Source organism: Rousettus aegyptiacus, unplaced genomic scaffold (genome assembly GCF_014176215.1).
Source record: "Rousettus aegyptiacus isolate mRouAeg1 unplaced genomic scaffold, mRouAeg1.p scaffold_m13_p_18, whole genome shotgun sequence".
Classification (NCBI taxonomy): domain Eukaryota; kingdom Metazoa; phylum Chordata; class Mammalia; order Chiroptera; family Pteropodidae; genus Rousettus; species Rousettus aegyptiacus.
Window position 1 is genome coordinate 1,758,193 of NW_023416293.1, and position 11,738 is coordinate 1,769,930.

General features: G+C 42.0%; 1 protein-coding gene across 1 annotated transcript; it reads left to right on the plus strand.

Annotated features, from left to right (window-relative positions):
• Nucleotides 1–3,476: 3,476 nt before the first annotated feature.
• LOC107513986 (cytochrome c oxidase assembly protein COX20, mitochondrial) lies at nucleotides 3,477–10,869 on the plus strand. Its single transcript, XM_016151268.2, has 4 exons — nucleotides 3,477–3,543; nucleotides 9,588–9,702; nucleotides 9,818–9,881; nucleotides 10,583–10,869. The coding sequence occupies exons 1-4, from the start codon at nucleotides 3,502–3,504 to the stop codon at nucleotides 10,719–10,721; spliced, it is 360 nt and encodes a 119-aa protein (XP_016006754.1). The 5' UTR covers nucleotides 3,477–3,501; the 3' UTR covers nucleotides 10,722–10,869.
• Nucleotides 10,870–11,738: the final 869 nt, after the last annotated feature.

Consider the following 11,738-nt stretch of genomic DNA (forward strand, 5'->3'; position numbering starts at 1 on the left):
ATGATGTAACATATGATAAAAAGATTCTCAGAGAAAATTTTATAGCCTTAAATACATTTATTAGAAATCAAGAAAGATGAAAGAATAACTGAACTAACTACTCGAATCAAAAAGCTTTAAAAAATAATAATAAAATAGAAAAATGTAAAGTATAAAATAAAATAGAAAAAATAGAATGTCAATAATATCAAAGTTGGTCTTTTCAGAAAAAAAGAGATAATTGAAATTAATGAAAGGAACCATGTGAAGATTATTTTCAAATTACAGGAGTATTTTTTTTTTTTTATTACCGGAGTCAAGAAGGCCTACTTAAGCAAGACAGAAGAGCAAAAACCATACAACACTGACAGATTGGACTCCACAAAAGAAGTTAAAATGTTTGAGAAATGAAAGATTGTGAAAATTAATAGAAACCTCATTTAAAATAGTGTTGGTTCAACTAATCATTACCAAATATGTTTTAATTTTAAATACCCAACCTGTATAATAAACTGCACACATGAAAAAAAAACAATGGTATCAGGCCAGAAAAGAGAATGCAATGTCTCAATGCACACTACTGACCCCAACTGGAAGAGATGTACCTTGCATCTCTGACAGGAAGTGACACATTTACTACCTCATCAGGAAGAAGAAAAGATTCTTCCCTGCCACAGAGTAGCTCAGCTAATGAAAAGGTAGTCTACTTGGAAGTTTCAGTTTCCTCCAATGGACTCTTCCTTTACAACAGTGCCTCTCAGGTCCATAAAAGAGTTTTTTTCTTCCTTGTTTCTCTGGACTAGGGTATGGTTCCTGCACCATTAGATTACATGTCCTAAAATGCAATTTTGTTGTTCGGGGGTGGGGGGGGGGTGGGGGGGGGAACTTGCTGGAGAAATAGCTAGCTATTCCTTTAAAGTCAACAACTCCATAAACAAAAGTAACAAGTAATGAACTAGAAGAAAAGATGTTACAAATATAAGAGTTAAAAGCCATAATTGCAAAGAGCTGCTATAAATAAGAAAATCTCATACACAAATTTTTTAATGCACAAAAGCTATAGGAAGCCATTTCTTAGAAAAGAATGCCTAATAAACATTTGAAAGGATGCTCAAACATATCAGTAATCAGGAGTTTAAAACGGTAAGACACCATTTTTTACCCATCAGATAAGCACAAATTTAAAACACATAATACGCAGTGTTTAAAACATGAAAAACAGGTATTCTCATCCATTGTTAATGGGGAATATAAACTGGTAGTCTTTTTGCAGGACAGTTTAGCAGTAGGTACTAAATTGTTTAATGTGCATACTCGTTTGAATCATGCCACTTCCAGAAATCTGTCCTACAGAAATACTTGAACACGTGCACAGAAATATAAAGATGCTCACTGAAGCTTTTATTTTTGATTAGTGAAAAAAATTAAAATTTTATATATATCAGTCCAAAGGAAAATGATTAAAGGATTGATGAACAGGCTTTAAAATAACTGAGTAAGTCTATAGGTGCATGAAAAAATTTCTAAGATAGAATGTTAAATGGTAAGTAAATTATTGAATGCAAATTACATAGTGTATTCATTTTGCTATGTGTGTATCATATACTGATACATGTATAGACATGTATGATGGCAGGTATGGCATAGAATGAGTTTCTCTTTGTAACTTATATTACAGTGTTGTTTTAATAAAGATAAAGAAAGCAGTTTAGAAAGAGACATAGTGAGCTGTTGTGTTTACCACAGACAGGGGAGAAAAAGGGTGAGAGTAAAAGATTTTTACTTTTCACTCTATAAACTGTGAAAATGAAAAAAAAAAGTCAAACATGCAATTATTATGCAATTTTTGTGAAATTATTGTTTACTATAAAGAAATGATATATGAAAATACTTTCAAAGACAAATGAAATGGACCTCAATTAAGTTTACCTTAGCAGTTTTCCAAATCACAATAAAAGATAAAATAGGATGGTTTTATGATGTTTTACCTGGTACTTTTCCAGTTCTTTCTTTACAACATAATTAGGAGGAACTTCAAAAGAACTCCTCATTCCTTTATGGAATATTACTGGCTTAAATATAACCTTCCAGACCAAAGGTTCAAAGCATAGTTAGCTCAAGAATTTCAGCTGAGAACCCCAAATGGCAAGATATCACGAGTGGGGTGACTTTTTTCTATTTCCTAATAAATATTACAGCAGTACGTAATTTGTCTGTGGATGTCCAATTTCCCCCAAAGTTACTCATTTAAAAAAACTGTCACGCGTTGTCATAAATCGTATTATTTTATTGGGATCGCAGAAAGGTATTACATGATCATGAAAGTAAAGGCCTTACGAGGAATAAAAACACGTTCAATTAAGAATACCTAATATTAAATCATCATCGCTAGTCTGGATCCAGCCCTCAACGTGCCCGGAAGCAGTAAAATTAGCAGCATGACTTTGCTCAATGACAGGCTCTAGAGCGTTCAACATTTCCCCAGGAGTACGCTTTGAAATATATAGAAAGACTAAATGTTAAATACAAAGGAGGCATAAGGTAATCACAGGGACATTCGCCTAAGGGTGGGTAGAAAAGCACTGAAAAAGGAACTGCGTTGTATTCACTCGGGGCGGGGAAGCTGGCCAGACTCTCACTCGGGGTCGGATGCGCGCGTTCCCGACGCTCTCGCCGGCACGCGGCTCGGGTTCCACGGTAACGCGCAGTGCTAGGGAGGGGTCCACCGCGGCCACCGCCGAACGTTAAAAATGCCTTTCCCTACTTAAGCCCCAAAGTCCTTCACCGCCCTGTAAGGGCGGACACCACGTCCTGGCGCATGTTCAATCACGAGCTGCTCCCTCCATCTTGTCCCCAGTCTCCTTCAGGGAACCGAGCGGCGCTATTTTAAAGCCCCTACGTAGTGAGACTGAAGGAGGGCTGGGGTGGCATGGCCGAGGGAGCAGTATTCGTGCGAGGCCGGCGCCCGGGGCTGGGCGGCTGCGGCGCCGGGGGCACCCGGGGCCGTCCCCGGGCCGGAAGGACAAAGGACACGTAGGGGACGCGGCTCGCGAGCGGCTGCAGGCCGACTTCCGGGCGGGCGACTCGCCCGCCGCAGGGCCCGCGCGCAGGACAAAGCGGCGGCGGCGCGCGCGCGCGCGTCCCCGCCGGCCGGGCGCGCGGGCACGAGCGCGCGGGCGGCGGTTAGAAATGGCGGTTGGGGCGGAAGGCGGGGGCCGGCCTGGGGCGAGGCGCCGGGCCGCGGTGCCGCGCCGCCCGTGCCCCGCCGAGAGCCCGGGGGCGACGTCGCCTCCCGAGCCCTCCTCCGCGCACGGCGCCGGCTCTCCGACCGTGGGGAGCCCCAGGGCGGGAAGGGGTGGCGCGTCCAGGGAACAAAGAGCACGGCCCGGGCCGGCGCGGCCGCTGCGGAGACGCACCATCGCTCCCTAAGATGGCGGCCGGCGCGCGGGGCGGGGCGGGGCCGTGGGCGGGGCTTTCGCCGCGACGGGCGCCGGGCGGGGCTGCGGCCGCCGACTCGTCCCCATGGCCGCCGCGCCGGAGCCCGGCGAGCCCGACGGGGGGAAGGTAACCCGGGGCGGCGGGGCGCGCGGGGCGCGGGCGGGGGGCGCGCGCGGCGCTTCGCAAGGACGCGGCCTCCGGAGCCAGGACAGCCCAGGCCCCGAGCGCGTGTCGCCGGCCTCGCTGCCGCCCGGCGATGGAAATTGCTACCGTGTATCCTCCCGCGCCCATGTTTTTGACCTCGTTGCCATGACAAGTGACCAAAATTAGGGGGCGGAGGGGACCAGTACTGCTAATGACTTATTGCGGGGCCCTAGACAAACAGCTAACAAGCCTTTGGCGAGAAAACGTCTGCTGACCATGGCCTTGCCCTGGGAGCTTGCTAGTAAGGATAGAGTGACTTAAGAGCGCTGTGGGGACACGTGCCTCGCCTGTGATGTATATTTCACAACATTTAACGTGCACACTTGTCATATTCCGGTGAATTTACGTCCAAAGCGGGAGGGTCGGATGAGAAGAGAGGTTTTCCCCCCGCGAACCTTGCTTTCTCCCGATTTAGCGGTGTGCGGGAACCAGTAGCGCCCGTGGCTGGCGTTCGTGTGGTCGTGCTTTGCCCTCCTCGGTCCCCTTTCCACGACTGTCATTGTGCGCTAACCTGTAAAGTGCCTAAAGTCGTAAAAGCAGCACGTTGCTTTCACCTGGCCTGTAATACAAGGCCCTCCAGCTGACTTCTCATCATTCCTCTAGATGCACTGAAGCTAAGCCAGGCTCTAGTCTTCCCCTAAGGGCCTCCTGCCTGGCTCCCCGAAGCAGACTGAGGTGCTTCTGTCCCCATCTCCCCTGGCACCTTGTGCATAACTATGTCACTACACCGTTTATTTTACCAGAAAACAATTCGTCTCTTCTTCCTTGTGGGCTCCATAAGAGCAGGGAAACCAATTTATATCCTTAGTGGTAAGCAAAAAACATGTTCAGAAAGATTAAATTTTAATAGTAAGCTTATGTAAATATTGGATCAGTAATGACCCACTGTGTGCCAAATTGGTCTTCATCTATAGTTTTAGGATTTCTCTGATCAGCTTGGAAATTTTGCTCACTTCCTCAAAGTTCTTGCTTCTCTAGGGACTTCTACATCTATGTTTCCTCAAGACAGCAGATCATCAGATGGCCGATGTGGTAGATTGTTTCCATATTTAATAACTGTCAGTTTATACAACATTGGTGCCTTTTCTGCTTTTAATGTCTCATGTACTATTTGGAATATGCTTAATATAACAAAGTATGAAACCCTTGTACGAAACTTGCACATTTCAAACACGAAATTCTAGATTGTCCTCTGAGAACACTGGGATCTCGAATGAGGCTTTTAACCTTTTTGTATATGATTATTCACCTTTGACAGGAGGTAACTGTTGTCATGTAAGGTCATAAGGGTGATTTAATCCACTGAGAAAGATTTCAGTGAAAGAAAAAACAGATTTATATTGACCTATTTCATTGGCCTATCATTAGCAAACAAAATACTGTAAAAGTCCAGTAAATATGTTTATGAAACATTAATGCCTACAAAAGCTCATGAAAGAGATGATAATAAAATGAATATAACATAAGCTATGTCTGACTTAGTAGCCCAGGATAATGTCAGAAAAGGAAGCCTGTAGTTTTTAAAAAAATTTTCACTGATCATTCCTTTGCAGTCCAGGGTGTTTCGTTTTTAGAATCAGCAAACTTCAGGAAAACGTGAGAAAGTTACCAAGCTAGCATGTCTGATAGAACTCGCCCTTAAAAACTACCTTTCTTCTGCTCTCATTCCTTACTGAGAAACTAAAATATGAAATTTGTTAGCATGTCTACCAGGAAAGTGATACGATTCAATTCTAAATTTGTGAAGTCAACCATTCAAAAAAAATTTAGAGTACCTACTGAGCATTAGGCACTAAACTACATGCTAAAGATAAATAGCTTTGATCAAAACAGGTAAAATCCCTGTCTTTATGGAATTCAGATTCTGCTGGAGGCATCAAACAAAAAGGAAGAATTTCATTTGCTGAACCAGCCAGGCAAAGATTCCGGAGAAAGGCAGCGTGTGCTAAGCAGTACCCCATCTAAGGCATGTCAGGGTGGCAGCGTGGAAGGGGTACACAAGGAGGGTGGGTACCACACCTTGTAGGGCCTTCACAGTAGCAAGTACGTACATTGTTGTGAGCATATCCAAAGGCCATGGAGGGTTTAAAAAAAAATGATAGAGTAATCTTGGTAGAATCAAGGTCTTTTAAGATACTAGGATAGAAGTTGGTACTTGTGGTAAGTGGCAGTGACAGAACTGGTTGGTTCAGGATGGATTTGGTTCAGCTGTATCCTTCCAGAATTGCTGATACATTGGACATGAGTTTGTTGAAGAATCAAGGATGACGCCTAGGTTTTTGTTCTGACGGTTGAGTAGTGATGAGTGAAAAGTAATTCCAATTTGGAAATATTAAGTCGAAGGTGCTGATCAGACATAGAGGTGTCAACAAGCAGATGATACGAGACTAAAGCTTGGGAGAGATCAGGGTTTGTTTTGCTTTCTAAATTCGGGAGTCATCGTGTAAACTGCATTTAAAGATGGGAGACACCTAGGAAGAGCCTAGACGGAGGGGGGAGGGAGGCGCATTTTAACCGATGTCATCAGAGGGGATGGCAGCGAAGCTGCCAGAAAGGGCCCGTGAGATAGGAAACCAGGAAACGTCGTGTTTGAAGCCAAGAAATCGTTCCAAAAACAAATGATGACCTGTGCCACGTGCTGACGCGTAGACTACTATGGGTTGCAAAATGGATGTGATTTTAGAACAATGCCATTTCAGTGGCGTGCCGGGGATGACGGCCTCATCGTAAAGCTAGTGAGAATCGGGAGGTTTCTAAGTGGAGCAGCACAAAGATTAACTGGTTTTGCAGTGAAAGGGAGCAGAAAAACGGGATGGTAATTTAGGAGGCTTGAGGGGAAGGGGTGTGAAGAGGGGGTCGTTCGGTTTTGTTTCTAGGCTGGCGATTGTAGAGAGGGAAAAATAATGCAAACATAAGAAGGAATAACTAGAAACAGCCCCTGAGTAGTTGAGAGGAACCAACTGCAGTTAGGACTTTTTTTTTTAATAAAAATTATTGGGGTGACATTGGTTAATGAGTCATGTTTCAAGTGCACTGTTCAGTAATACGTCATGTATACTGTATTGTGTTCACCACCTAAAGTTAAATTTTCTTCCATCACATATTTAACCCCCTTTACTCTTATCTACCTCCCCACTACCAGTTAGGACTAGTTTTAAAAAGAGGAATAGGGCCATTCCAACCTTTGCAACAAGAGAACATGGGCACTTTGGGCAATGGGAAATGAGCTAGCTCTGATTTGATCTATTTCCTATAAACCGGCATTCTGGCTTAGGCATCTTTTGAGCTTCGCTTGGCTCCATCAAGGTGAGCTGGGAAAGCTGCTTTTATAAATCTAAACTTAAATATATTAGTGAAAATTGCTTTAGTTAATGGCCTAAATTTAAGGTAAAACTTAAGTCTGCAGACGTGGAAATAAGGGGAAATGTTATTAACTTCCCTGAGAACCTTGCACTCATATGCCGAAGGCTGGTTTTCCATCATAGTATTCTATACGAGCTCCCGAGAATTCGGTAATCAAGTCTAAAGTCCAACTTTAGAGGGTGAGAATGCTCTACTAGTAAAGGGAAAATTGTGCTTTTAAATTTAGTCATTACTTCCTAGAAGTGTGTGACCTCTGGAAAGACTCCTCCCTGAGCCTTGTTTTTTATCTATAAAGAAGCCCAGAGGGTTAAATGGTGCAGTGGAAACGACAGGCTTGCGGTCCCACTTACCACCCTTCCACTTGGCCAGCACTTCCTGGCCTTCCAGTAGAGACCCCGACTTCCGAGATCATCTCAGAGGTTGTGAGAACTAAAAATCGGGTGTAAGGGGCCTGGCCCCTTGCCAGTCCCTAATTATGACCCTTCAGACCCACGTTGGTTTCTCAGCTTTGACACCGCTGACGTTAGACCAGTCACATGTGTGCTATGGTGGTTCTAAGAATGTACCATTTAACGTATGTAACTTCTGTAAGATGTTTGTCCTTTAAAACAGGCTGAGATTATGATTTACAATTATATTTTTACTTTTATAAGCAGTGTTTCCCTAATCTGCTAGTCATCAGAAGACCTTAAGCTTTCTACATAGGGATTCCAATGGCCCACCCCAGATCTGGATCAGAATCTGAGGATCTGAGGGCAGGGCTTTTATAAAAATCTCTAAGAGTTACCTAGCTGGCTTAAACAGCACTGATATTTGGCAAGTATATTTTATGCCAAAGAGGACTGGGGTTGATAGCATTTTGTCCAAGTGCCCCAAGAAATGTTTGTCTGCAGATTCTGGTGTGTTGAGGGAGGGGTCACACCATGGCTCCATCATGGAGGGGCATCCAAGTAAAGTGGAGGCCTCAAAGAAACTGTGACGTCTGGTGGAGGGCGCGGTACTTGGAGCACTGTGGCCAGCCAGTCCTTTTGTTCTGTGCCAAATGTGAAAGCATCATACAGCCTGCGGTAGAAGCTGCTGGTCTTTCTTGCTTCTGAGACCTGGTGAGGCTTGGAGGTGAAGGCATTAGTCCTGGTCTGGAATTCGGAGTCCAACATTCCCCATCTGCAGAGAGGCTCACACCCTCCCCCAGGACCATACATTCCACTGGGCTTTTGAGCTGCTTTGGTGAGGAAACTAGTTTTTTTGCTAAATGAAAAAATCTGGAAGAATGAAAATCTCCCAGCCTCTATGTATATGAAGATTTGCATCACTATATCTGCTGTGTTCATGAAGTGATCTTAGGTGTGTGTGGGGGGGGGGGGGGGTAGCAAGAAGAGAAAACAAAAATGAGACCGTGAAGCGAGTATGTGATTTTCGCTTTATTAGAAACAAACTCATTTATCTTTTCTGGCAGAAGCTTGAACCAAAGCAGCAGAGAAAATACAATCAGTATCTTCATGTTTAGCCTTTCATCTGACTTGTCTGTTCTGTCCTTCCCCATTTCTTTCTTCCAGTCTTTTTTACGCCATGCTACAGACCCCTCCCCCTTTAGCTTAAGGTCCAACCGCACATCATACTACCAATTAAAAAGTATAACTGAAACCTTTACAGGGACAAGTGGCTTTCTTTTAAAAGCTGCATTACCAAAAACTTGCATTTAATCAAGTTTTAGAAAACAGTATCGTAAGTATTCTAAGTCTTTAATAGAAAAGTCATACTGAAACACATTTGACTTTTTCTGAAATGTCTGTCATGTGCACCCCCCACCACCCCCCACCCTACAGCACCCAGTTAGAATGACAGACATTCTAAACATGTTAGGGTGGTAATTTTGTTGTTGTTGTTGTTTAATTAGGAGAGAGTAAGTCCAATGAAGACTGTATAAAAAATTTAAAAATCGTCTTAGTACTTGAAGGAACTTATCACCCAGGCCAACCCCTTTCATTACAGATTGAGGGCCACAAGATAAAACAATCAAGTGCAATTTGTTGTCACTGGTTAAGGAAACAGACCAGGAGAATGCATTCATTTACCTTTACATGAAATATCCTTATAAACATAACTGATGTTCACCTCGTTAACACCAATAAAATTTAAAGTCATTGTGTCAAAGAAATGTACAACAAACAGCACTATAGTAATAAAAACAAACATGGTTAGAATGATTTTACTTCTCCCATTTAGGCTTTCCAAATTATTGGAAACAAAATTATACTGTTTTAAATCAGTGACAGCCAAATTCCCAAGTTTCACAGGTGTTTAAAGAGCTCATAAAATTTGCTCTTATTTCTAAACCAGTCGATCAGCAAATTATGGTTTAACACCATAATTTAATTAAGTTAGGTATGTTATGCTACTACTGCTCGGGGCTTTCTGGTCAAATTCTCAAGGTTTCCCATTTTAAGATTCAAATTGTATACCGCATCAGTACATTAAAAGACAATGTAAATAGATCGTGGTTGTCACATAGCACACATTCTAGTTTAATCCCTTACCAATCCACCCCGATGGACAATTATTTTTTTCTTGTTCAACCTAGGTTCTTTTTTATTTTATCCTAGCCCTTTAAGCTCCTAGGAATTTTAGATGTCGAAAACATTCCTTGTGCACGGGACTCGATATTATATGGTTCAATAGGATCTGTTGTGGCTGGCCTTGGACATTTCTTGTTAACTAGTGAGTATCTTTTTCTCTGTGTATAAAAACACATCCATGTGTGCTGAACAATTATTTTCTAGATGGAGTAATATACATAATTATAACTAATTACAGTGGTTGTGTTTTTTGACAGGTAGAATTAGAAGATCATGTGATGTTGGAGTAGGCGGATTCATCTTGGTGACTTTAGGATGCTGGTATGTGTATTATGTATTCAAGATCCATGATTCTAATAGGTTTATCTAATTCCAAAGCACATGCTCTTTTCAAAGCAATCTGCCACTGGGAAATTCTCACCTTAAGTTATTTAAAAAAAGAAAAAAGACTAGCTTTTTAAAAAAGGACTTTTTTTAATAGAACTTTTGTACAAAATGATTTTAGTGGAATGCTTTTACCTGTGTTTTATACCATGGCAAATGAGCAGATGACTGCATGACATCACACATGCCATTAATACCAAGGTGTGGTTCACACTCTGTTTGGGAACCCTGATGCTCATTTCCACCTTGCTTATGGCATCACATCTGAAAATGTTACTCATGTGTTCACAGCTACTACTATAGCATGAATGAATCTCGAATGTATTTCCTTGAGCAAAAAAAAAAAAGCCAGACCCAAGTACATACTATATGGTTCCATTTATGAGGTTCTACAAGTAAAAAAACTAAGGCGATAGAAATCCTCATTTTATATAGAGCACACTTTAATAAATGAAAGTAAGTGTTCATAGGTATCCTTGACATCAAACCACCCTAAGATACAACTCTAAATTAGAATGATTATATTTTAAGTGTTGGGGTACTCAATTGTAAGCGTTTTTTAATTTTATTATAAAATATCAAATTAGTTTCTATAGGAATTTTGCATTGATGACTTACTCATGCTCTTTTCTTATAAGGTTCCACTGTAGGTATAACTATGCAAAGCTAAGAATACAGGAAAGAATTGCCAGAGAAGGAATTAAAAATAAGATTTTATATGAAAGTACCCACCTAGATCCTGAAAGAAAGCAAACCAACGGAGACAGCGGCAACTGAGCGGAGTCTGTGTACAGAAAACCCCAGAACAGCCCCCGACGTAACTGAAGTCAGTGCGAGCTAAGTCGAGGTCACCTATGTCAAACGTCGCATGTACCGTAAGAAGGCTGTCAATCAAGTAAATAAAGTATGTGTGAGTTGTACTTTTTTTTTTTTTCCCCCAGCACTTGTGTGACTACTTACAAACTTATTCTGGCCCTGCAGCATCTCCTGCCACTGGAGCATATAGTGGACTTGTCACGCTTAAAATAACCGTGTTCAGCATGCTTAGAAAAGTCTCCTTGTAATTATAAGTAGTGAGTATAGATGACAGCACTAAAAGAAATAAAATTTCTCCCAGTTGCTTTTTAAAACTCGACTTAAACAACTATTTCACTGTACCCTGGTAAAAAATGAGGGAAAACTTCCTGGTTTAAGCCAATGCTAATACGAGACTTAAAACTAATGGACTATATCATTTTGCAGTTAAAGGTTTTTAACTGCTCTTAATTTTTTGAAAGTATAGTTAGTTTTTCATAGAATTTATGTACATGTATGCAAAAATTTTTTAAAACTTCTTCAGCACAAAGGAAAAAGAACTGCAGGATTAACTACAGACATGGTATTATACTGATGCAAATAAGACATTTATAACTCAATCAGCTACCATAATTTTAAAAAGTCTACCTAAGTCCACAGCAATTTATTTAGTCAGAAAAAAAAATTCTCCCTTTCCAAAGCAATGAAATTGTTTTGTTTCAGTATCAACATTACAAAACATGAACTAGAAGTCTTCCTGGTTAGGAAATAATAAATATGAAAAAAGACCCCAGGGGACAGGATTGTGGCATCGCTGCGGGTCCTGTTACGCGACTGATTACCATGGTGAGCTAAAGCAGGAAGAGCAAGAGAGATGTCCTAACACCTGCTCCAGGTTCGGCTCACCAGAGAAATGGCCTTTTCCCTCCCATGCCCACCTTCCTGTGGCTGGCTGTCTTGAGGGCTAGGGTGTGTAAGCTATGTGGTTTACCCAATGCC

Bases quoted from the DNA above. Each gene is read 5' to 3' on its own strand.
- LOC107513986 (XM_016151268.2), top strand. From the start codon at position 3,502: ATGGCCGCCGCGCCGGAGCCCGGCGAGCCCGACGGGGGGAAG. The intron at 3,544-9,587 runs GTAACCCGGGGC...ATTTTATCCTAG, and splicing joins GCGAGCCCGACGGGGGGAAG to CCCTTTAAGCTCCTAGGAAT. The intron at 9,703-9,817 runs GTGAGTATCTTT...GTTTTTTGACAG, and splicing joins TGGACATTTCTTGTTAACTA to GTAGAATTAGAAGATCATGT.